The sequence below is a fragment of the Aricia agestis genome, chromosome 6 (genome assembly GCF_905147365.1).
Source record: "Aricia agestis chromosome 6, ilAriAges1.1, whole genome shotgun sequence".
Lineage (NCBI taxonomy): Eukaryota > Metazoa > Arthropoda > Insecta > Lepidoptera > Lycaenidae > Aricia > Aricia agestis.
The window spans coordinates 12,755,644-12,782,726 of NC_056411.1; the positions used below are offsets into that span (position 1 = coordinate 12,755,644).

At 36.9% G+C, this 27,083-nt stretch overlaps 3 protein-coding genes across 12 annotated transcripts; 2 read left to right on the plus strand and 1 right to left on the minus strand.

Annotated features, from left to right (window-relative positions):
• LOC121727654 (S-methyl-5'-thioadenosine phosphorylase) lies at positions 1 to 8,342 on the plus strand. Its single transcript, XM_042115613.1, has 8 exons — positions 1 to 113; positions 1,623 to 1,798; positions 3,908 to 4,045; positions 5,984 to 6,163; positions 6,513 to 6,588; positions 7,038 to 7,124; positions 7,531 to 7,653; positions 8,241 to 8,342. The coding sequence occupies exons 1-8, from the start codon at positions 90 to 92 to the stop codon at positions 8,274 to 8,276; spliced, it is 840 nt and encodes a 279-aa protein (XP_041971547.1). The 5' UTR covers positions 1 to 89; the 3' UTR covers positions 8,277 to 8,342.
• LOC121727655 (cytochrome c oxidase assembly factor 7 homolog) lies at positions 265 to 4,226 on the plus strand. 2 transcript variants are annotated; one of them, XM_042115615.1, is made up of 3 exons: positions 265 to 728; positions 923 to 1,299; positions 4,199 to 4,226. In XM_042115615.1, the coding sequence occupies exons 1-2, from the start codon at positions 344 to 346 to the stop codon at positions 1,291 to 1,293; spliced, it is 756 nt and encodes a 251-aa protein (XP_041971549.1). In that variant the 5' UTR covers positions 265 to 343; the 3' UTR covers positions 1,294 to 1,299; positions 4,199 to 4,226. The 2 variants fall into 2 exon arrangements, with proteins under 2 accessions (XP_041971549.1, XP_041971548.1); XM_042115614.1 differs by lacking the exon at positions 4,199 to 4,226 and having other exon boundaries at positions 923 to 1,400.
• On the minus strand, positions 8,333 to 26,399 carry LOC121727652 (transcriptional repressor p66-alpha). 9 transcript variants are annotated; one of them, XM_042115604.1, is made up of 21 exons: positions 26,260 to 26,399; positions 25,886 to 25,937; positions 25,411 to 25,492; positions 24,771 to 24,782; positions 24,432 to 24,564; positions 24,000 to 24,151; positions 23,395 to 23,535; positions 22,884 to 22,997; positions 22,223 to 22,324; positions 16,250 to 16,336; positions 15,109 to 15,207; positions 13,853 to 13,971; positions 13,351 to 13,525; positions 12,838 to 13,038; positions 12,508 to 12,581; positions 11,821 to 11,909; positions 11,437 to 11,486; positions 11,062 to 11,149; positions 10,490 to 10,618; positions 9,328 to 9,468; positions 8,333 to 8,618 (listed from the first exon to the last, which is right to left on the minus strand). In XM_042115604.1, exons 2-20 carry the CDS (start codon positions 25,921 to 25,923, stop codon positions 9,335 to 9,337), a joined length of 2,019 nt encoding a protein of 672 aa, XP_041971538.1. In that variant the 5' UTR covers positions 25,924 to 25,937; positions 26,260 to 26,399; the 3' UTR covers positions 8,333 to 8,618; positions 9,328 to 9,334. The 9 variants fall into 9 exon arrangements, with proteins under 9 accessions (XP_041971538.1, XP_041971539.1, XP_041971545.1 ...); XM_042115605.1 differs by having other exon boundaries at positions 25,886 to 25,935; positions 26,257 to 26,389; XM_042115611.1 differs by lacking the exon at positions 26,260 to 26,399 and having other exon boundaries at positions 24,000 to 24,103; positions 25,886 to 26,186.
• Between the last annotated feature and the right edge of the window lie 684 nt (positions 26,400 to 27,083).

The window sequence follows — 27,083 nt, forward strand, 5'->3', positions numbered from 1 at the left end:
TGTTTTGTTTTCAAGTGTTTAAGTTTTTATTTAAGTATCAATTTGTATCAAATAACAAGCAAAATAGCAAGTAACAAGCAAAATATACAATGACTGCGGAAGCAAAAATAAAGGTATTTATATGATAAACATATAATTTAATTACTTTATATAGATTTTTCAATGAATGATGCTATTTATAAATATTTTAATAATAAGATAACTTTTATTTTTATGTTGAAAAAATAAAAGTTGCTCAATTTGTTTACATTTTGATACGTCTTATCAGTTTGACACATCCTTGTTACCTAACCTATAATTCTATTGCACAATAATTAAATAATCGCAATTTATAAAATTAAGAATGGCTTACGACTTAAAAAAGGAAGAGGACGTTAAAGATTATCTAGAAAATCTGGGGATTGAATATCGTTTCGGTTGTTACAAAGAAAAAAAGCCAGAAGTATGCCACCTTTTAGGTGATTACTTAGAGGCGATTAAAAAGGATTATTCCAAGGCGGCTAGAGTGTACAAAAGTAATTGTTTGGACTATAAACACGGTAAATCATGCTTGAAATATGGAAACTATGCTCTGATCGGACGAGGCCGGGAAAAGGAGGAACCTGTAGAAGCCCTAGATTACTTTGAAAAAGGTTGCGATCTGAACGACCCTATTTCATGTTTGCACGCGGGTATTCTTCTAACGGCTACTGGCCCTCAGGCCAAAGTACAGAGAGATGTACCAAAAGGTAAGAGCTTAATTTTATGGCTATTGCACAATGTTATCAAAATTTTGTAAATTTGTGTAACAGAAACAACAATATCTTATCAGTAATTATTAGCTTATACTTTTTTTGTTCTTCTGTAAGATTTGGGGGGGGGGGGGGGGGGGCACCTGCCCCTACCTGGGTACGCCCATGTTAATGGGATATTATTCTTTCAGGATACAATTATTTAAAGAAAAGCTGTGACCACAAAGATGCAATGGCATGCCATTATTTGTCGGGAATGTACTTGGCCGGAGTTCCGAGAAATGTGCATGAGTATAACCCTCATAATCCAGAAAAGAATAAAAACATTGACTACCTAATAAAGCCTGACATGAAGCAAGCCTTTGAATTTGCAAAGAAGGGTTGCGAGCTGGGAAACATGTTTGCGTGTGCAAATGTCAGCATTATGTACAAAAAAGGGGACGGTGTGGAGAAAAACCAACAGGAATCTAAAAGATACTTTGAAATCGCACAAAACCTGCAAAAAGCTCAGGATCTTACAAAGGAAGTAAAATTCCAACAAGGCCTCGACAATAAAAAATGAAAATGTACCTACATGAAGACTAGTTTAGTGTATTTATTATTGCATTTTAATTATGAAACCTAAGATGTTGAATTAGTTTAAGGCCCAAATAAAGCTGTTAACTACTACAATACTTGAGTTTTGTTTTCTCCTAATGGATAATGGTTCTTAATATTAATCAAAAAAAAATTTAATACACAAGATTATGACAATAAACATTATAAGTATTTATTATGAAACTGTTGCCTACTAAAGATATTTATTTTAGGTTTTAAGTTCTAACTAAATTTCAAATATCCCAAAATTAATTTAATTCATTCATTACTTATTTTTCAATAATATTGACTTAGATTGGAATCATCGGAGGTTCAGGTTTCAATGATCCTGATTTATTCAAGAACCCAATTGAAAGGGAAGTTACAACACCCTTTGGCAAACCTTCAGATGTGCTGCTAGAGGGTTTTATTGCCGGAGTGCCCTGTGTGCTATTAGCAAGGCATGGAAGAAAACATCAACACCAACCAAGGTTAGTTTATTCTGTTTTACCTCGAATTTTTTTAGCATACTAATCAAATCATTGTAACATTTGAATAATCTACTAAAAACAGAAAAAATACGGGTTTTTTGTGTACACTGTATATTATAATGATTGCAACATTAATAATATGGGATCAAATGTCACAAGGAACTACCAGAGTTCACTAATAATGATAACTTTAGATTAGATGCCTAAAATAGGTCACTGACTTTTTACTCATAAAATTATTGAGAAAAACTGATATTATAATGTAAATCAAGTTAGAAGTCAATAAAGGTAGCTGTAGGCGACACACTACAGTCTACACCATAGGCCATAAGTTATGATAATTTATCTATATAAGTATTAATATGTGAACCAAAAACTTTGTATCCCTTTTTACGAAAAATGGGGAAACGTAGGTGAATTAAATTTGGCACAATTATAGTTTACTATATATTAATACGTGAACCAAAAACTTTGTATCCCTTTTGACGAAAAATGGGGAAACGTAGGGGGGTATTACATTATCATTTATATATGATAATTTCTATGATCATAATATATAGGATCCAATATATATGATCATTTGATCATATCTGCATATTACATTATCATATTTCATTGATCCTATTTTCGTCATATGTGGTTTCAATAGCCAATGGAGAGCGCTAACGCTGACAGGTATTGACGTCAGGGTTACTAGATCTCAGAGAATTCGATTTGTCAAAAGACATCGTCATTTTTAATATGGCTTGTTTTTTGTTATTTCAGCAAGATTATCCAAGTATATAATTAGAAAAATAATTACATTACATTATTTGAAACATATTAACGAACAAGAAATTAAAAACTCTTTTTTATATTAAATAACTGGCAACACCTATTTCTATGACCGTATTGGATCCAATCTCTCAGCAAATGTCAAAAATCTATGATTAAGGAAGAAATGAATCATATGTCTATATTACATTATCCAATATCATTGACTCAATGATCTCGGATCCAATATATATGATAATCTAATATCCCCCGTAAGTGAATTAAATTTTGCACAATTATAGTTTATATGGTGAAGGAGTGCATCCAGCTAATATTGTTTTGAAATTATGCTTTTATCATACATTTTTTTAACAAATAAAACATTACACACACTACAAGTTACAACACATACACTAGGAAAAATGACAGATTTTTGAGTGACAAGCCTATACATACGAATTATACTCTTTTATTTATGGTTGAAGTCTGTTGACAACAAGGTGACAAATTGAAAATGAATTATATTTTTTTTTATTGAATCTTAGATACCTACTATTAGACAATGCTTATACACGGCCAGTCTGATATCAGCTGAGTCCCAGAGACAAGAGTTGAAAAAAATATGATAAGTCTATCTTTTTTGCTGAAAGAGCGTCCCCACAAAAAAGGGTTCAGGCCCGTAGCCCAACTCCCCGGGACAGTTGCAACTAAAGCCGGATGCAAGTCGCACGCAATGTGAACTCAACTATTGAACGCTCCGATGCACCATAGTTTTTCTAATTCGTGGTTTTATTAAATTCTCTATAGTAGCTTATAAGCTACCTTGTAAGTTAATTGATAACCTCCTTTTTTGAAGTCGGTTAAAAAAAATCTGAATGTGACAGCCCTAGCCCTAGCCCGAATTTCTTGTGTCACAACCCCTTTGGTGTTTCTGGTCACACCATCGTCAGGGTGACTAGAAATGGCACATATTTTTGCAAATTTTGTTTAATTCAAAAGAAAATGAGGTGCAAAATTTTCCGGAAGTAGTAGCCAAAGATCAGACTCATACGTACGCTTTGCTTTGTCGTGATAGTTTTTGTTGGCAACATTATGAAAAAACAGTTTAAAATTCAAAATTGTTTCTATTAACCCCGTTTTACGGTACCTATGTCCTAATATTATATGATTAGAAAATATACACGTGTTTAGCAAAAAATAAGGATCACACCTTTAGTGACAGATGAAGGACCCTTCACCCTGCCACAAATCCAGACTTTAAACTCCTATCTTTTAATTAAAACTAGTATTACAATTTACAGCAACAAATTTCTTGCTCATGAATCCTTTCTCACAAACCGTCACATGTATTTCCAGCGACGTGAACTACCGCGCCAACATCTGGGCGCTGAAGGAGGTGGGATGCACCCACGTACTGGCCACCACCGCCACCGGCTCTCTGGACGAGCACTACTGCCCGGGGGACCTCGTCATCATTGATGACTTTATTGACAGGTAATTTGGATAGGATATATAGGATTTCTTGCTAGAGGTTGGGTAAATAGCTAGGAATAACCCCGATCGGTTACTGTTGTTCTTGTCACCCAAAGTGATGGCCATCTTACTATGGTAATCATGGTCTAGCAATATACGCACGTCACGTCACAGGTACCTTAAAATTATTTTTTATTATTGCCCGTAACTCGGATACGCAGAAATCAGTTTCTCACGCGGGAACCGTTAATTTTTTCAGGGACAAAAAGTATCCTATGTCTTTTTCCAGGTCTCGAAGTATCTCCATACCAAATTTCATCAAAATGGGTTCAGCGGTTTAAGTGTGAAGAGGTAACAGACAGACAGAAAAACATTTTCGCATTTATAATATTAGTGTAGATGACTAATCTCGTGACGTTAGGGTGCTTGCCTATACAAAAGTGAAAAAAATGGTCTTTCAGTGCTGCTACTTTCACAGTTCTCTACGAGGAACAAACACCACCCACACATATACACCCTAAAGTATTGTCACTAGTTTTGTTACACTCATGATCAGAGATCGGAATTGGGTGTGTGAAAATACCTAAAGTTTGCAGCGGGACATAATATGGAGCTGTTACAACCACTTAAGTTAAACCGGTTTTGGATTTTACCGGTTCAGTTTTGTATTTTTTTTTAACATGTTCCTTACCTTTGAAACACCGAACTATAAACATTTACAAGCTGCTTATACAGTTCTAAATTAATTTTTTAGTCTCAATTTTTCTTTGTCGGCCAAACACAGAATTTTACATGTCTGCAAAATGCTAATGTGGTTTTAATCTTTTTTTGACCTGTATCTTAAGTCATAGAATACCTAATGTATTCTATGACAGTGTTAAATTCCGACTTGTTACTATTGTAACAAGTCGGAATTTAACTCCGTTGAGGTCAAGTAAGCAGGGCAAGTAAAAACGGAGCGACGCCATTAAATTGAATGCTGCGCTTACATGCGCGAAAATGTTCGTTTTCCTTGCATCAATCTGTAGCAAAACTTTTTAACTTAAAATAAAAATTGAGACTAAAAAATTAATTTAGAACTGTATAAGCAGCTTGTAAATGTTTATAGTTCGGTGTTTCAAAGGTAAGGAACATGTTAAAAAAAAATACAAAACTGAACCGGTAAAATCCAAAACCGGTTTAACTTAAGTGGTTGTAACAGCTCCATATTATGTCCCGCTGCAAACTTTAGGTATTTTCACACACCCAATTCCGATCTCTGCTCATGATACGTGGGAGAGCCATGCTTCTGCACGAATGGGCCGGCTCGACCAAAGAAATACCACGTTCTCACAGAAAACCGGCGTGAAACAGCGCTTGCGCTGTGTTTCGCCGAGTGGATGAGTTTACCGGAGGCCCAATATCCTACCCTATTCCCTTCCCTACCCTCCCCTATTCCCTTCCCTTCCCATCCCTACCCTATTACCCTATTCAGGGTAATAGGGTAGGGATGGGAAGGGAAGGGAATATTTTAAATATTTAAAAGGTTAAAAGGCCGGCAACGCACCTGCAGCTCTTCTGATGCTGCGAATGTCCATGGGCGACGGAAGTTGCTTTCCATCAGGTGACCCGTTTGCTCGTTTGCCTCCTTATTTCATTTAAAAAAAAAACTCTGCATAGGTACGTCGCTTGTCATAATCCATATTAATATTATAAATGCGAAAGTGTGTCTGTCTGTCTGTCTGTTACCTCTTCACGTCCAAATGGCTGAACCGATTTTGCTGAAATTTGGTATGAAGATACTTTGAGTCCCGTGAAAGGACATAGGTAGGATACTTTTTATCCAGTTTTACTTGTACGGTTCCCGCGCGACAAACGAATTTTGGCGCAACGGACTTGCGGGCGTCATCTAGTAATTCATACAAACTACAACTAACATTTTTGCAATATTCTTGAAGTTTTTAACCTCAAAAATTACAGGACATGGGGCCGCAAATGCACATTCTTCGACCGTACGGAGGGCGGGCCGCGCGGCGTGTGCCACCTCCCCATGCGGCCGGCGTTCTGTGAGCGCGCCCGCGCCGCGCTGCGGGCGGCCGCCGACGCGCGCGGGTACTCGCACCACGACGGCGGTACCGCTGTCACTATACAGGGACCGAGGTAGATGATACAGCGATTTGTAAGCTACGGTTGATGTGTTTTACGATGTTTAGATTGCAAGCTAAACACGCATTTGCAACAAAATATTTTTTTAAATGATATGTATGTAGTTGAGAGCTTGTTATCTGAATGTGCAAAAATTACATACATAATTTTTAGTCAGTACCACTCCCAAAAATTGCAGATATTATTCTGTCATAAAACTCAAGTTAGCTGGTACCGAGTTCAAAATAATGAAGGATTTAAGAGAATTCTGGAAAAGGCACTATTATTTAAGAGGAAGAATTATTTAATACTTTTTAGTTCATTTAGGGACATTGTTACATACATTTGTCATAATAACCTACAGGTTTTCAAGTCGAGCGGAGAGTCTCATGCACAAGCAGTGGGGCGGTCACTTGGTCAACATGACTACAGTTCCGGAGGTAAGAACGTAAACCTTATACTTAGGCATCCATTACACGGTAGGTTTTGCTGTCAGTTTTACCACAGTCATGGCTGTAACTGATGGATAACCTACCGTGTAAGAGCGTGACATACGGTTGCATGAAGCTGATTGACGAAAATCTGGATATCTTGATTTTTGCTTCATGCAACCATCAGTCACGAATTTTGAGTGAGTGTTGTCACATCTGACAAAATAGGAAAAAAATTAGAAACTTATATTTTTGAAAATTTTGGCTTTGACTGACATAAAACTGAAGAGAATTGAGTGACCGTCTAATACCATTCGTCAGTCCATCAGTAATCAGTCAAACATAATTCATGATTGACGGATGTCGCTTGCATGAGCGTGTATTGGATGCCAATTTAAACCATGGGCGACTCATCACAGTTCTCACCGTAATTAAATTTACACCTGTTTGTTTACCAGGTGGTTCTAGCGAAGGAGGCGGGTCTGAGCTACGCGGCCGTGGCTGTCGTCACTGACTACGACTGCTGGCGCGATAACGAACAATCGGTACGTTATACTTTATAAAATATGAGACTAATATCAACAGATAGACATAACGGCTGCACTCAGAGACAGTTGTAGAGTTTGATAGACAATTTGTGGAGTAATGTCAAAATCTTTATTAAATTAAATTAATGTAATTATACATTTAATATTAGTACGACAGTAAATACCCTTTTACATTGTACCGGACCAAACGGCGTACAAATTTGAATCGCACTATAGAGGGTTCCGAAGTCGTCGCCACCGTCATAGCCCACGTGGTCAGAAAACCTTTCTTCTGGTGTCTTACCATTTTATTATAACATCATGCATAAAACGCTAATATGAAAGATTCGCAAAGGTCACTTTTTAGTGTAACAACATTCCAATCCAACCAAGAGTAACAAAAACATAAATTACAAATTTTCAGGTGTCTGTAAATGAAGTACTGGAGATGTTCGCCAAAAACATCACGAAGGCAATAAACGTCATAACTGACGCGGTGCAGATTCTCGCCCGGGAGGAAGACGTCTCTTATTTGGAAGCACATAAGGTACTATCAGAGAAGTTGATTCCTATGCAAATCGGGGACCTAAGTAGTTTGGTTGCGTTACGTCAAACCCAGCTGACAGATCACAATTAACATTGAATTGACATATTCGACCAAATAACGTTGGTCTGTCAATTGCATAGGAATCAACTTCATCGATGGTACTTACCGAGTATAATATATAATACTGTTTAATACTATAATGAGGGTATATATCATTTGCGACCAGAGAGACGGTAGGGTCTTTCGTGTCAAACGTCGTGTCAGACAGATATAATATGTCATCTATGGCGTGACATGTGGAGTCCTGTTTGACACGACAATTAACATGATAGACCCTACGGCTACATAGCGCCATAAAACTCTCATTAAAATGAGGCACAACATTTCATACAAATTTTGACATTTAATATAATCAAAAGTACTGCCAAATGGTTAAAATTCAAATGAGCTACTCACCAGTTTTTTGAGCTCGAAATTGGCTAGACCATGTTTCCCCGTATCTAGATATGAAGTTTTTTAAGTTACATGCGGTCTATACTACTTTGATATTGTATTATGCAGCTTAAATTATATTTTTTTATTTTCAGGAGCTGGTCGCATCGTCTATCATGTTGAAGGAATGACATCCGAATAGCAGTACAATCTAAGAAACTCCAGTGTATATTCCAAATAAAACATATTTTACAGAATCATTATTTATTGAAGTTACAAATCGAAATATAAAACGAACTATCTTAAAATGTACTTAATATCATCTACATTTACGTATATTAAAATTGTGCTTTAAAACGCCTCCACGAATACAACTAGCAATATTCAAATCAAACCCATAATATAAATCAAACTAACATCGTTACCTGCTTACCTACATGAATGTCGCTTAGTCTATCTAACCTACAATATTCCTATTTCCTCCTTCAATCGAAACACCGAGTGTCTAAAAATATCTTCCTCGTAAGGTTATCCTGAAACAAACAGAATTTGATTGTAATGCAACAGTACCCAAATATTAACATATAAAAGTGAAGTAGTAATATATTCGTGCGCTAGTAAAAGACCCAAAATAAAAAGCAACTTTGGGAATCTAAATGAAATTAGTGTGTGTAAAGCTACTGAAAACTAATTATGACTTCAAACTTCGCCCTGATACCTGGCGGCCGCGCTCAGAAACATATTTTAATGAATACCTTACGTTCATTTGATAAAAATGTTGATATACCCTTCATACATTTTCATTAAATAAACGTTAGGTAACATGTAGTTTAATCACTGATTGAGGTCGATAGAATACAAGTATGGTCCTATAACGCTGACCTCCAAACAAGTACGCTAGACTTATGGTACCCTTTGAAATGACTGCTGTTTTTTGTGCCTATTTGAAGCGGAATCAGCGCCCCCTATGCGGGGAAAGAGAATTAAATCTGACGTAACCACAACCAATAACAGTTGTCATCACTAGTATTAGTTCCAAGTACTCCCACTACTGCTATCAGCGCCAATATGGCGACTTTGAAACGTCATTTTTACGTCAGATTTAGTTCTCTTTCCCCGCATAGGGGGCGCTGATTCCGCTTCAAATAGGCACAAAAAACAGGTGGGTATCATATTATGTCCAGCGTGCTTGTGTATTGGAGTTCAGTGTCCTATAAGGTTAAAGGTGTATATATACATTACCTTATCCCTAGTTCTTAGTCCATGGGTTGCGCGAGTGTTGTCCGGGTATCATGTCGAGCAGGTACTGTCGCTGGGCCTCCGCCACCCGCTGCATCTCCGCCGCCATCGCCGCGCCGCCGCTACCGCTGCTGCCCTTACCGGCTGGAATACAGAACATGTCACCACACGAGATGGTATATAACCATCTTAGTGATTTAAGTCTTCCTTATTTGGTCGGGTTATGCCCGGTCATATTAGCTATAATCTGTCTGCTGGTTTAGACACTCAAATTCGTCTCGTATTTTTATCGCACAAATCTTTTATTGTGCCACAAACAAGTTGTTTTGATTTGGTTACACGTCAATTGCGCTACGAACAACTAACAAGTCGATTTTGAGATGCGCAATAAAAGATTTGCAAATTGCACCATAAATGAGAAGAACACGACTAATTTGACGATATTACGAAGAGGTCCGCCATCTGCCTATGAATAAATTTCCCATTCGCCATAATGTAAGTAATTACTTTGTATGTAAGTCTTTTATTTCATTCACCAATTTGTTACATAGGAATTGTCTATTTGAGACGACATATATATAACATTGTGTGATATTAGCTATTTGTGACGACATGAGCTAAACGGCACTACATGGCAGCGGAAATACGAGACACGGCACTCCAGTGCGTCTTGCATGCGTCCGTCCAACGAGATATCTCACTCTCGATGTGTAGTTAAAAACTACTCTTCTCATAATGTCAAAAACTCGACAAAACTCGATAAAAAATGTGTTGTCATGTTAGGTTTCGCTAATTTTGACGACAGATCTACACGAGAAAAATGTATGTCATGTTAGGGTCAATAGAGATGAAGAGACAATCACACATCGAGAAAACATGTAGACAACATTTTCTCGTTGGCGCACGCTAGGCGCACTGTAAGGGTTAATTCAGACCGCAACGCGACCATGCGAGGCGCGGCATAAATATTTGACAGATTTCAATAGCGCGAGGCGACATGCCAATCTGTCAATTCAGTACAAATTTAGAAATGCATCTACGCGTCGCGTTGCGATCTGAATCAACCCTAATATTATGGGGAATAAAGTGTCGCTTCGCTCCGCCGGAATGACCTTAGCTACTAAGTGTAAAGGGAGGTATAAAGAAGAAAGTGCGTCATACGTACAGCGCTTACCTAGCGCGCTGGCCTGAGCCATGGCGAGCTGGTATGTGTAGAGGAGCGGCGAGAACTGCATCATGGCCGCTGCCGCCGCAGCCGGCGACACGCCGCCGCTGCCGCCCGCGCCGCTCAAGCCTGCGAACAGTATACTTTCATAAGTACAGCGGGGCTAAAATGGTCGCTTTGGAGAATCATATTAGGAATCATAATATGTTTAATTTTTTTAAAAACGCAAAATGCAAGTCTGCTTGCAATTCATGTCTAGTAATTTGTGTTAATTTGTCAGTTTGACAGTTTTGACATTTGCTGATTCATTTGCTGAGTTGATTGAGAGGAATTGCTAAACGTTTTGCATTTTAACCCTGCTGTACTCGGCGAAACATGACGGTAGCAGTTGTTTACTCCCTGTCAAAAACTTGTCATTTTCTATATAAACCGCGATTGACAATTAAGTGTCAGATGTTCCTAGTCCATTGTCAATCGCGGTTTATATAGAAAATGATAAGTTTTTTGACAGGGGGTCAATGACCGCTACGGCCTCGTTCCGCCGAGTACAGTATAGTACACAATATACTGACCTCTTAGCAGTTGGTGTTGCAGCGCCTGCATGGCCGCGGCGCTTTGTTGCTCGAACGCCATCTGAGCCGCCGCCGCCGCCGCCAGCTGCTACATAATAACACACATTTTTTATTACTTTTAATTTTTCAATTATTTATTAACATTTTTAACAAAATACAGTAAACAAATAAATTCGTTTTAAACCAAAATACCAACAGCGACTTATTATATTAATTTATATTTGATATTAGATATGTAAATTTTAGGAAGCAACTATATTTTTAATATGTATTATGAATTATTAAATTCTGTTTTAATTATGTTACATATTATATTTTTAATTAAAAAAAAAAGTATTTGTAATTTGTAAAATACTGAAAAAGCTTATAAATTACCTGATGCTGCTTGCTGTTACTGCCTTGACTTGTAGTGCTTGAAGACGATCCTGTAGGAAATAATTAAAAATTGATCACCTAATAATCGGACAAAAGTGTGCAATATAATATTTTGCTCTACTTATTTTAAAGCAATGTGGTTTCATATAAATTAACATATTATAAATTATAAAATAACTTTAATTTGCAACATAATAAAGATTAGACTTAATCATAAAAGTAACCATGTAGAAGCAAAGGTTTAAAATATTTTAAAGTAAATTGAAGTACTGCAAATTAAAAGGCTGCAGACAGAACTAACAATTTTTGTTTTCGTCTTCACAGCATACATACAATTACATAATATAAAAAAAAGAAAAAAAAGTGTGGATACGCCTTGTTTACCTTTACCTTTCTTGGCGGGCGCCTCGCCCGAGTCGCGCGGCCGCTCCGAGTGATGCGCGCGCAGCGGCTCAGAGCTCAGCGAAGAACGGCTAAAAATAAACGTTAGTTATTTAACTACCCGTACTAATGTTATATTATACACACAGACATAGATCATGATAGATACCGCATGTGTATGTACTTCGCGTGCCATATCGCGCTCCGAAACGACGAGCAATGCTCGTCTTTCGAACGTCTATTCTTTAGTCTGCTATCGGAATCGCATGTCAATCGGAATTTTAAAATATATTTTAATATATAATTGGAATCTCGGAATCGGCTCCAACGATTTTCATGAAATTTAGTATATAGGGGGTTTCGGGGGCGATAAATCGATCTAGCTAGGAATCATTTTCAGAAAATGTATTTTATTAGTGTTTTATCGATAATCGATAAATTGAAAAATATGACTCTTCCTGACATCTATTGGTGGTCAATGAGTGTTTGCTATACCGAGCAAAGCTCGGTCATCCAGGTATTACATGTAAAAGCGCGAAGCCGCGGGCAAATGCTAGTACACAATATACTGTTATCACAATATGCAGGATGCACCCTTTTTGTGCAGTGAATAAAGTTTCACCTCGAATATCAATCTTAGAAACACATCTTTGTGTTCTGTTCTGTTTTGGTGTGACATAAGTAACTAACCTGGCGGAAGGTGCCGGCTGCTTGGTAGTCGTTATGGGTGCAGGCGCCGGCGTGCGGGTATTGCGCGATGGTATCTGAAATTTATGTCAGTCATTCAATAAACAAATTTGAACATTATTTGTCACAAAATCAACAAGGAGTTAAATTCAATTTGAACTGAAAGGAAACTCTTGTGATTTTCTGTTTTGCTTCATTCTTAAAGTCCCTCCTTTTTATCGAGTTTACTAGCTTAACTTTTACAGGGTAAAAGTAAGATACTTAAGTAGCTGGGGGCTTTAAAAATTTGAGACACTGTGAATGTGAGAGAGCGCGGCGAGTCGGCGCTATTACCTGTGCGCTGGATGTGTTGCGGTGCGCGTGCGGCGCGTGTGTGGTGTGCGTAGTGTGCGGCGTGTGCGCGTGCGCGTGCGGCGCGTGCGCGGGGGGCGGGGCGGGCGCGGGCGAGTCGGGCGCGGCGAGGCGGCGCTCTATCTCCTGCTCCTGCTGCAGCGCGCGCACGAACGCCGTCTTCAGCCTCGCCGTGTGCTCAGCCTGACAGTTTATAATAAATGATTATTGACATTTAACATTTGAATTTTTTCACATATCATAATAAAAGCGAAAAAAAGCAAACACTTCAATGGACTCAGCCATTTAAAATGACTGCGATTTTATTTACGATTTCGTAAACACAAAACAATGTGCAAAATTTAGTGTTGGAACAATTTATAAGATTGCGACATTAGTTCTGATTCTGGCCACGTGCCAGAAATCCTTGTGGCAGTGTCGACATGTTGCTGTAATTTTGTTATTCAGATCGATTTTTTCGTACAATAGCTAGTCTAGTCGGATTTGGACACTGACCTTGAGCGCACGCTTGACGTTGCCGGAGACGCACAGCTCGCAGAGTCGTCGGGCGGCGGGCGCGAGCGCGAACGTGGCGTCCGCGCGCCGCCCGCTGCCGCGCTCCCAGCGCCACACCGGCGTGAAGTCGCTGCCGCACTGCGCACACACCGCCGGCACGCTCGACCGCGGCATGCTGCACACACATTATTAATATGTTATAGACTTTATAGAGTACAGAGATAAGATGTCACTTTGTTTTGAGTTCCACACACTGTGTAAGCTGTGGCAATGCAATTTTCTAACGGTTTAACACTGTCCTGGACTGAGATCTAGCTAGTAGCGAGCTAGCCAGGCACACTAGTTTTTGAGGTAATGGTAACTGATTAGACCCTATAAAAATTTCCCTTACTTTTATGAAGAATCAAACAAAAACCCACATTCACCGCTCAAAAGTAGCATGAGATTCACGCGTGTCTGTTATAATAGGAGAGGAGAACATCTAACAGTGTAAGTATCGTACCGATCCTCGTTGGTGAGGTAGTCGACGACGTGCTCGAGGCCGACGAGGTACACGAAGTCCGTGTTGCTCGGCGACGGGATAAAGTTCATCTCCGGCGGCGGCGGCTTGGGCGGCGGGATCTGATCGGGAACAACAAAAAAAAGTAAAAAAAATATTCAGACAAAAGAAATCCTTTTACACAACAAAAAAAACCGGCCAAGTGCGAGTTGGACTCGCCCATGAAGGGTTCCGCAGCAGCAATAAGGTTTATTTCTATGAAATTAAAAGGTTCTTGATTTATTTTTATATTTCAGTTGATTTTATGAAAGTTAAATTAAGGTTTACTATTTATGACGTATAAAAAAACTACTTGCTAGATCTCGTTCAAACCAATTTTCGTTGGTAGTTTTTACAGTAATGTACACCATATTTTTTTTTTAGAATTATCATGTAGAATAGAGTTATCATACTTTAAAAGTTACACACATTTTACCACTTTGGAAGAGTCTCTCTCGCAGACTATTCAGGTTAGAAAATAATATTTGAAACCTCAATATGATGTTTGAAGACCTATCCATATTCCATAGATACCACACACGCATAGGTTAGATGAAAAAAATAATTTTTTGTTTCAGTTGTACCTATAGGGACCCCTAAAATTTTTAATATTTTTTCCATTTTTGTATCAAAATCTTAATGCGGTTCATAGACTACATCTACTTACCAAGTTTCAATAGTAAAGCTCTTATAGTTTCGGAGAAAAGTGGCTGTGACATACGGACGGACAGACATACAGACAGACATGACGAATCTATAAATAAGGGTTCCGTTTTTTAACATTTGGCTACGGAACCCTAAAAATTGGTTGTCTGTAGAGTCGGTTTACGGACGGTAGTTTAGTTAGGTGATCGCTCGAGCCAATCATGTCTCTCTCTCGTTCGTGCCGCGCTCGCGCTTGCGGAAGCACAGTGAGCGTAACGGGACAATGACGTCATCTTTTTCGTGCATGCAGCCCGTAGTATCGAGTTATTAGACGTTGTCACGTCAATATTCAAAGTTAAAACATGAAAAGGTAACATAAAGCTAAAATAGCGAATTTGTTTTTGTGTAAGTAATTTTTAATTGAAAAAAAAATGTATTTTTTACAGCTCACAGTAAAACGGACTTAACGACTTTTTTACTTTATTGAAGGTGCTATTTTAGAAACTTATACAGTATATTCTGAAAAAAATTGATTCACTCAGAAATAAAACATTTTTTTATTTATTTTTGTATACCTGTAGGAGAGTTTTCTCGAGCTGTTTGCGCAAAGCGAGCTTGGCGGCGGCCTGCCGCTGCGCCGGGGTCTGGGTGTCCTCCGAGCTTCGGGAGCTGGCCTGATGACAATATTATTATGTTACGTACACGTACAGACATATTTTATCTTGCACATTTTAGTGGCTCACACCTCTTTCCCCAACTTCTATCAAAACATCATATTATCTCTATGATAATATGTTTTGACAGAAGTTTAGGTCTTAATGCACAACTATAAACAATAAATATAGGTATTTAATAACATTATTGAAAATATTCAAAAAAGTCGTTATAAACTCTTTTAGTGCATAAATTGTCCTAAATGCATTATATTACGTCACTCGTCGATGATAATTTACTCATGTATTAAAAATATTAACTTATTATCAGCTATTTTCTATATAAGTTTAATACAAAAGATGTTGACATCACATTCTCATACTCACTGCATCACTGGTACTACTTGTGACCGACGAGTTGTCCGGGGCAGGCTTGTAACAACAGTTACATGTTAACGCAAACTACCCTATCGTTGGCAGTTCTATTATTGGCAGTTGGCACCTTAGGACTTTTGTTTGAAAATAGTATAAGTGCTAATAATAGGACTTTTATAGTATAAACTTTGAAAGTAACAATAACTAGGTGTTTTTATTTTATATCCAACGCCGTTCGTTTTTCCTCGTAGATTGCATTATTATGACGAGAAGCACAAAATACAAGTCATTTGTGACACCAACACATTAATCTATAATCTATACATTTGGTGTCTTTATAAGTTATATTTTTAAGTAAACAAAATACAGTGTAAGAGTTTTTCACATTGCTCCTAGACTAGTTAGGTCAATAACCGCCGGTGCCAGCTTAATTCATTTTGACAATAAAGGTGTAACAAAACTAAGTGATAATACTTTTGGGTGTTAATGTGTCCCCCCCCTATATAGAGTTTGCTGTGAAAGTAGCAGCGCTGAAAGAGTAACTTTTTTTTTCATCTTTGTATGGAAAAATTCATGACGCGTGGGGGCTTGCCCATACAAATCACAAAAAAATTGCTCTTTCAGCGCTGCTACTTTCACATCCTAAAGTAAACACTTAGTAGTAATGATTAGCCTTCATCCGTATTACCTTGGGTGCTGGCAGCTGGGACGCGGGCGGAGGGGCCGGCGTGATCGTCACAGACGGCGTGATGCTCGCACCGCCGCTAGACGACCCCTACGCAATATAATAAAATGTTTTAATACACATGAAAATAACAAACCCTCTTATTATTCTGCGTCTGTATGTCATTTGACGTTCCCAACGTGCCATAAGCACACCTGCAGGCTTACTATCAACGCATAATACGATTTATTTTAGGACCTAAACTGAATGGCATTTGATATTTCGTACCATCAACTTCGTTTTACGAACCAATTTAGGTCGACACCTAAACTAAGCCGCATTTGAATATCATTCGTTCTTTTTCTAAGTAAATTCGTACCATCACCTTACTCTAACTGACGTTCCAGCCTAAACAAAATCGCTCAACTGTCAAAACTTGCGATTCAAAACAAGTTAGTAATTTTGATGCTGATTTTGATTCTTTTGTTGTTAGTTTTAATTTTTACTTGTTTAAAGTGAAAAAAGCAGTGAATTTAAGTGTCGCGAGATTGGTCGCGAGGTAAAAACATGAATTGGTATCAAATAGCATTGATTTCGATAGTTCTACTAAAAGTTAAAGTGCAGTTTTATTCGTAGGATGTGTGACGAGGAATTGATACTTTTCGAGTTCTTGGAAGCCGATAGTGAGGAAAACTCTATGAGGAGAAGGAGACTCGACGCTCGAGCACAATTCGACCCATTCGATTTGGAAGATAATGAATTTATAAAACGTTATCGTCTTTCCAAAGAATTGGTAGTCGGATTGTGCGACGAGATAAGACCGGCGATGAAAGCGCCAAGGAGGTCCACAGATATATCTGTAGAAACAAAGGTAAGGCCAATATGCAATATGCAAAACCTATGTCACACAATTAGTTGCTTTAAATGTGTCCTATTTCTCACTTTGATACGTAAGAACTTGGTAAGTATCTATAAAGCAGTAAGTACTATTATTTTTTTTTGGTTTTAACAGCGTTATCATTCTACGCAACTGGCTCCTACCAAAGACCCGTAGGAGATATAAGTGCGCACTCAATGGCACAACAGACAGTTTCTTCAGTGATTGCTCAAGTGACTGCGTGTATAGACTCTGTTGAAATGCGAAAAAAATACATCACTTTCCCAAAGAGCAATGACGAAAGAAATGAAATTAGAGTAAGGTAAGTAAATAAATAGACATTTTATGAAATAAGTCGTAATTTTCATTTTATAGTAACTAACATACTTATTTAATTTTTCAGGTTTTATCACAAATTTGGCATACCAGGTGTTGTGGGATGCATTGACTGCACACAAATTGCAATAGTCAGGCCGAATAGAAATGAGGAGCGTTATTTTTGTAGAAAACACTATCATTCCCTTAATGTCCAACTTGTAAGTAATACCATAATATCCTAATATTTTCTTTCTTAATATAATAAAATAACAGGAACATACTTTCTAATTAATCTCACATCAACTTATGTTTTATATTCTAAAAATTATCACACTAGTCTAGTTTCAACTTAAAAAGAAAACAAACAAGAAACCATCTTAAGATATTGAATACATAGAAAATATTAAAGTTCACTTAGATCTATAATAATACTTTGTATAATAAAACTTTAAATAATTTCAGACCGATTAGTCAAATTATCAATTAAAAAAGAATTTCTTAATTTTCTAATCTTACACAGGCACATAGGAACAAAAAATCAACAATATCTATAACTCAAAACTGTATAAAAAACTGCTTTTCCCCTTCTAGCTTTCCACCTCAAATTTCATAAAGAACCTGAAGAAAAATATGTTATTCTTCCTTGGATATCAAAATACATATCAACTTAAAATTTCATCAAAATCGGTTCGTCCGTTCTGGCGTTAAAACACAGCATACAATTTAACACACATTTACTTTAGTATTAGTTTGTGAGTGTCGTAGAGTCTGTTAATCTAATAAAAACCTTTTAATTTAGTATTTTTCTTTGAATTGCAGATTTGTGATGCAGATATGCAAATTATAAGTGTGGACGCTAGTTTCGGTGGAGCTACACACGATTCTTTCATTTGGAATGACCACCCTATAAAACAACATCTTGAGAATTTACAAGAATCAACTTGGTTGCTAGGTAAGTGAGAAATATAAATCATGAAACAATTTATTCATTGGTGACATTTGATAGATATGTAATATGTATTATTATTTTCAGGTGATTCTGGATATCCCCTAAGGAAATATTTAATGACCCCGATTGTCAATGCTATCCCGAACACACCTGAAAGCCATTACACAGACATGCATGTTCGGGCTAGGAATGTCATCGAGAGAACTATTGGTCTCCTAAAAGCACGCTTTCGCTGCCTTCTCGTGCATAGAGTTCTCCATTACAAGCCACGGGTTGCTGCGTCTATTGTAAATGCTTGTGTTATATTACACAACATTTGTAATAGAGCCAATCTTCCTGCACCACAATTAAGTAGTAGGGAAATAATGGAGGAATCACAGATGCAATTAGGTGTTGCATTTGAAGATCAACCAAATACCAGTAGTAATAACCAGGCACTTCAACAAGGAGTTGCTACAAGGAACCAGTTAATTCTTCGGTTGTGGGAAGCTCGCCGTTCCTGAAATATAAAATTATAATTTATTTTTACATATAGTTTTTATTTAGGTATATTTATATTGTTTTAGTTTTTAAATGAATTATAGAGTGGAAAGACCCTGATTATTTTTTCTACTACTTATTTTTACACTATATACTTATTACACTATACTATAAACAATATTAAATATTACCGTGATCGCAAAACTTCTTTTATTTCTCTGAGCTCCTGAACCAATTGCTCCAGCAAAGTGCTTCTACGCTCCTCCATTTCAGCTCGTCTATTTGACATTTGCACAAGCAAACGCCGAGCTGCTTGCTGCGTCATAGGTGGCTCCGCAGGCACCCTCCGACGGCGGGGGGAGAAGATTCTCCGCGGCGGGTGGGTGGTGCGCTCGCGGCGCGCGGTGGGCGACCTGCGCGGAGGAGTCTGCGGCGCGCCCGCCGAGGGCGACTCCTCGGCCTGCGCTGCACCCGTTGCGTGTGCTGTACCTTCAGGACCGGGAGCATCATTTGGTGGAGGCATTATTGTGCTGGATGGTCCTGGCACAGGTTCTGGCATTAAAATGCTCTGAGACACCTCAGAACTTTCTACAGCCTGTGTAATTATTATCAAGGGTGTCTCACTCATCTCAGCATCAGTTATTCCAACTTCAGTGACCTGAAAGTATTTTTTTTAAATAAATAGATCAACAACAATAAAATCTAAGTTTTTCATCTGATAAGTATATTGGTACCTTCACTAACACAACTATTTTATTTAATAATTATTAAATAATAAATAACTATAACTACACAAACAAGTTGGATATAAGTAGTTGTAATATTTGTTGCCACTTGTCACACATTTTCTGTTGTGGTGCACACAAAAGTTGTAAATGAAAATAATAAACAAATAAAGGTAATTATACCACCTCTTCAAATGGCTCCACTCTTGCTCCTGGTACACCTTGACCAAAGTCTTCTCCCAACAAGTTTAAAAATTTTTTTTCTATTTCATTCATTTCCCTGACTTGGGATGGGCCACCTCCGGTCCGCTGCTGGGAAACCCTCAGCGCTGCTGTCATCTTTTTTAATTTTGATTTGTAATCATTCCAATACTGAAAATTAAGCATAAAATTAGCATCATAATTCATTATTTGTATACCATAATAATAAATTAATAACAATATCACTTTTACAGAATACTTGAATGTTGTCCTCTTTGGAATAGTTCAAATTCTTATGCTATGATTACACTTTATGTTTGACTTATAAAGTAGGTAATTTAAATACTGTATGTATGTATAACTATGTACCGTCGAGGAAATTGATTCCTAGGTAGTTGACGGACCTAAGTAATCTTGTCGGCTTATGTCAATTCAATGATCGTCGGATGAGTTTGACTTAACGCGACCAAATTACTTAGGTCCGCCATCTGCCTAGGAATCAACTTCTCTGATAGTACATACATATTATATACTTACATATTACATAGGTACCTATAGGCTATAGGTACTCAGTAAAATACTTACTTTGCACCATCCTTTCCAGTCCTTTATGGCTCCATCTCCGTGAGAATTTAAAGTTTGCGTAATTTCCTCCCACATTCTCTTAGAGAATTCCCTAGCTTGAGCAGTTTTATTGAAACCTGTGGCAATATGCCTATTTCTATTTAGGAATTCCCACAACTGCTCAAGCTGGGCGGGCGTATGTGACCCTGCGACGCGAAGGAATTCCACTGTAAAAAAAAACCACTTTAACCACTTGAAAACACCCAGTCGGTATGCAGTCCGGGCTTGAAAAAGTTTAGATAAGAACTATACTGTTTATGCGTTTGTATTAAACACATGAAATCGCATTTTATGAATAACTAAATATATTTTAATAACTTACCTCATTATTATTTCAATCTTTTACACAAACAATCACAACTTATATACTTAATGTAGTATTCTCACTATTCTATTTGTTTACAATATTTCGAAGTCGCCGCCACCAATTCTACGCTACACTCACGTCCAGGGTTGCCAGGTCATTTTCAAATAAATACCGAACAAACAAAAATTAATTTTATTTTGTTTTTAGGATTTGTTGTTGTAGTGGCAACAGATATACACAATCTGTGAAAATTTAGAAGTCTAGCTATATAATAGCGGTTCTTGAGATACAGCTTGGAGACAGACAGACGGACAAACAACGAAGTCTTAGTAATACCCCTAGGTTCCCGTTTTTACCCTTTGGGTCCGTACCCATGGAATGGAACCCTAAAAAAGAGTTATAATAATAAGAAATAAAATAATAATTATTAACTTATAATACAAAAATACCGAACCGTTCGGTAGAATACCGAACACCTGGCAACCCCGCTCCCGTCACGAATTGTCACACAACACCCGTTCAAAAACTTGATAAAATTTTGTGTCCGGTACAAGAACTATAAATAAAATATTTTTTTTTATAATATGTAAGTATATCATTAGAAAATTTGTGTCACTTTATAACTAGAATTTATAAAATAATACCAACTGTATACAATATTATGAAAACGATACAAAGTTTTAGAACGCGGCATTCGAATCAAGAGAAACAGCCTATTCATTATTCTCGTTGTCTCTTTCCCACTTCGACCTTGGGATTGCGGATCAGAGACAAAATGTGTTTTTTTCAACGATTTCGTTCGTTCTTTTCGGCTCCGTAACGTTTCAATTGAGGCGCGGTTTTAATAAGGTGATGGTACGAATGTTAGCGATTTTGTTTAGGAACCCAAATTAAACTGCTCTGAATTTGAGTCGTCTTTTAAAAGTTGATAGTAGGCCTGCTGGTATAGTATATTTGGTATGTTAACATTTCTATTTTTAGTAAAGGGTATGATGGATGTAAAGAAACGACCTCTGTGGCTCAGTGGTGAGCGCGTTGGTAGCTCAAGCCGGGGGTCGCGGGTTCGAATCCCGCCGACGGAACAAAAAGTTTTCAATGTTCCCGGGTCTGGATGTGTATTAAATATGTGTATGATATAATAAAAATCTTAAATATATGTATAGTATAAAAGTATTAAATATATTTCCGTTGTCTGGTACCTGTAACACAAGTCCTTTAGGTACTTAGCACGGGGCCAGACTGACGTGGTGTGAAGCGTCCATAGATATTAAAAAAAAAAAAAAAAAAAAAAAGAAAGATTCGATTCACTAAAACCTAAGTACGAGAAGTTAATTCCTAGGTAGATGGCGGACCTAAGTAATTTGGTCGCGTTAAGTCAAACCCATCCAACCGATCACAGCTAACCTTGAATTGACATAAGCCGACCACAATAGGTCCGTCAACTGCCTAGGAATCAATTTCCTCGATGGTACATAATATTATAAAGAACAGACGGTCACACTACAAATAGTCTCACCTGTGACCGATACCCGGGTGTCAGGGTGGCGCCGCCGGGCAGGTTGGCGGAGCGGCGGCTCGACGAGTTGCTCGATAGCACGCTGCTCGATGAGTTGTTGCGCTGGGTGAATAGTATACTAATATTATAAACGCGTTGTCTGGCTGTCTGTTACCTTATTACATGAATTTTGACGCAACTCCGCGTTCAATAACCATTTATTTATGGGTCTTACTGCTGTACTCAGGGACTTTTAATTATGATTAAGCTTCTTAAAATCTCTAACTTAATGAAGAGTTTGACAGATAATGTATGGGGCTTATGTCAAAATTTGGAATTAAACTTAATGAAGAGTTTGACAGATAATGTATGGGGCTTATGTCAAAATATTGAATTAATTACATTTAAGTAATTAATGTTCCTCTCTCAGTGCGGCAGTTAGAACCCATAACATCAACATCAAGTTTGCCTATAACATACTTACTGTAATTCTGTAACAACTGTCTATAACATCTAAATTTAATTTAGACTAAAGCCAGATAGCTTTAATTTGATGGTAAGTAATAATCACCATGGTGGCTATAACTTACCATCATATAACCCAACTACTGGTTACCTGGCTCATTAGAAAAAAAAAATAGTGTGTGTGTATGTGGGTGTGTATGTGTGTGTACTCTGTTACCTTCGGATGCTGGTGTGCGGGTGGCGGGGCCGGTGTGACGGTGACGCCGGGCGGCACCACGCACCCGCTGCCAGCTAGCGCCGTGCCCGCGCTTGCGTTCAGAGCCGCACCCTCCTGGTATAATAATAATATGTTAATTATATTGTAAATCTATGTTCACACCAAAATAAGTTAATCGCCGTATGACTTACTAAAGCTTTTTAATTTAGCTAAGCGTACCTATTGTCGGTAAGGTGTGTAGGTAACTTGAATTTAAGTAGATTAGAGACGCTTTTGAAAGACACAAACTTCTAATGAACAATTAAAAATCTGGCAACCAATTGGAATCAAAACGATGCTCAAGAATCAAAAAATATTTAAATACAAAGCTACTACAAACACTTGTTAATAAGTGCTATTAGCTCTTTTTTTTTTTGTATAATATGCATAATTGCATATTTTCAATCAAATTAAAAAAAAAGTTGCAGTTCAATGTTAATTTTAGTAATCACTAATCATCATCATTCATCACCTTGGCGGGCGGCAGCGTGGCGGCCTGCTGCGACTGCCTCAACTTCCGCAGCAGCACGAAGCGCGTCTCCTCCGCGCGCAGCTTCTCCCGCAGCGCGCGCAGCCGCCGCTCGCGCTCCCATATCTCAGCGCTCGACAGCTCCTGGTACAGAATAACTATAATTAAAAAAAACTACAAATTAAATTTTACTTTTAATTTTTTTTTTCAAAAAAATTTAACAAAATAGATTGCATTGTCATCGGCTCTTAATACATATGCAAAGTTTCAAATTAATTAGACTACTGGAGATAGGCAAAAATCGTGCTCAAAGATTCCGTTACATACATACAGCCCAAGCTCATAAAAGCGTATTAAAAAAGACCCTTCTTCCTGATAGTCACTTAAAAAAGTTAGTATAACTTTTTTTGTAAAACAAAGACAAAAGTGAGCAATAATATGCCCAAAGTAACCTTTAAATTAATTTTTAAAACTGTATTTATGAATCACAATTAGTCTTTATCACATAATTATAGTATATTGAGTGATAATTATGTTATATAATGCTATTTTATTAAGGACTCTGCAATAATATACACAACTTGTAACAAAACCCAGCAAATACTTACCCTGTGTCCTGTAATAGGCAATGGAGGTTCATTCTCATCATCAGATTCCTCTTCATCTGCTGGATCCCTCGGTGACTCAGGCGGCAGCACCGTAGTCGAGCTCGCTGTTATAGACACATTTACTGATCCAGAGTTTAGTTTGCTGCTCACATCTAATGATTACAGAAGGTTTATAGTTTTAAATCAGTAATATTGTCTATATCTTTTTAGTCTGTTTGATAAGCATTAATTGGTACAACAAAAATATTTGTTTTGATATGATGTTACATAAGTGATAAGTGATTAAAGAAGATAATGTTATACAATATGTTTTTGTATTTATCTATAAAATTACCAAGAAAGATGTTGTAATGGTTATTCTAATTTTAAATATTTGTTTTCCAATTAAATTCTTAATATAAAAGAGTCATGCTGTGTAGTTTTACACTGTACCTGCAAATGGTGCAGTGACAGGCACCAAAGGTTTTCGGTGCGGTGGGGCAGCAGGCAACAGAACTATGTCTGGGCTCTCAGCATACGTGCGTTGATCTGTGCGAGGTCGCAGCACCCTCTTGCCACTGGAGCCCTTAGTAAAAATATACCAGTCACAAGCACTGTATGATGTCAATAAAATAAAATGTAATATCATTTTTTTTTTATTATGCATTATGTAATACAAAGAATTACATTACAAAATACAAACAGATAAAACAGTTTGTAAAATAATATTATACTTTTTATTTCAAATAATAATATTAAAATGAAGATATATAATATAACAGTATCACTTACTCTGTCAATCTGCTGTTAGCAAAACAAAAACATAAACAATGGAATTAAAATTAATATTGTTGAATACTTACTAAATCTAAATTAATTCAGCCAGTAAATATACACAATCATAACAATCTGCTTGCACTTGAAAGTAATATAGCAGATGTTAAACACAAACTAACTTCCAATTACATTATCTATGGGCCTACTGTTTTTGTTTCATATTATATTTATATAATAATATGTAGATGTAGATTTTGTAACTTCAATTAAATTACAAATACATATTTTGTTCTAAAATATAAAATGCTTGTATCACAGTGTTTGTACGCGAACTCCTCCAAAACGGCTTAACCGATTTTAATGAAATTTTGTGAGTAAGTACATTTGTGAGGCCTGAGAATAGATTTTTATCAACCATTTATATTGGTACTAGAAATAATTTATATGGCAAAACAATATTAGCTGGGTCAACTAGTACCTATAAACTATAAATATAATATGAATTACTTTTAGCTTCACTTTTTAGTAGACTTATGAAGATGTTTGCCTTCAAGCATCTAGTAATACCTCGATTTTGGGACAGACACAATAGATTTTCAATTGTTATGTGACAGCTGGGTGCCGCTTGGGGATTGATGGTTAAGTAAATACTTACAGGAGGCGGGGGCTGAGCAGGGGTGATAGTAAGTCCACTCGCTGTCAGTGCTCGTAGTTCACTCAACTCAGGAGGTAGAGACCTGATAAAAATTATGTTAAAAAACACTTTAAAAAGTGTTTTGTAATAGTAAGAGCTTTTATATTATTTACATAAATAAAGCACAAATTAGCTCTCTAAAGCTCAAAATAGTGAACCAATTATAAAAAAGATGAACTGCAGATACTGGAGTTATTTGAATTATAACAAAGATGATGCTGATTGTGAGAAAGGTGATGATGATAATATTAACACAATAAGTGTACCAAGTCAACTTATTTCTAAGAGACATGTAAAATTAACTAACTTTAGTTAACCACAATATCTACAACCAATCTAAGTTAACTAATTACATTTCTTGCTAACTGATCTGTATGAAATCATTAAAATAAAAACAAAGTAATTTACAGAAAAGTACATATCGCAAAGTTCTCACCTGACGCTGAGATCGACAGCGGAGTCGTCTACGTCCATTGTAACGTACTACTGCACAAATAATTAGGCAATTACTATACAATCACCAAAAATCAATAAGATTTAATTATGGGTTATATTGTTGTTTTTATTGCGTAAAATAAACAGTATTTACGCAAATGTGTTTTGAAATCCACTGAATTTCATTAGCACTTCTTTATTTATGGGTATAAACTTATAAATCCACAAAAATTCAATAATACCACAGAGCATTATCAAGATGACATATTTGACAAAGGCCAATGGCCATCATTAGGATAAATAATCTTTTCTCCATGTTCACTAATCATCAATTTTAAGACATTTTTTTGATGTAAGTAAAGAGTAAGTTACCTAAACAAGTGTAGTTTGATATTTCCAATGAAATGGTCACTTTAGTTTCAATTAAAAATTACGATAGATCTGTAATATACAAGCGCAAAATCCACAATTTTATTGATGAGCGACAACATGCCTTGTAAATGCAGTAAAATGCCATTACTGTCAAGAGTGTCAAGTGTAACAAGAACTCTCTCTATCTCTACTCTACTCTATGGCCATAGGGTTGTGCACTACTTACTAATTACTATTCCCATAGATAAAGTATTACAGTATAGATGTAGTCTTAGCCCGTCATCGCGTGGCCATTTTGTGCTTCTTTTCATACAAGTAGTGTGCGTTTATCCATACTAATATTATAAATGCGAAAGTATCTCTGTCTGTCTGTCGTCTGTCTGTCTTGCTTTCACGCCAAAACTACTGAACCGATTGCAATGAAATTTTGTACACAGTTATTCTAGAGTCTGAGAAAGGACATAGGCTACATTTTGATGTGGAAAAATATCTTATTTCCATGAAAATATCGATGAAAATGAATTCGCATTGCGCGTGGCCAGCGCTCATCCCGGGGGTCCTGGGTTCGAGTCCCGCAGGCGGAACAAAAAGTTTTTTAAGTTCCTTGGTCTTGGATGTGTATTAAAATAAAATTTCAAAAATCTTAAACATATTCTAAGTATAATATTATAAAAAATCCAGAAATATATCGATGCAATGAACATTTTAGTTCTAATACGATTCAACAGATGGCGTTTTATTTTTTACTTTATTGTAACATAGAACTAATCATACTTATAAGTTAGTATGTTTTTGTTTATAGTTTTTAATACGTTAGAATATTATGT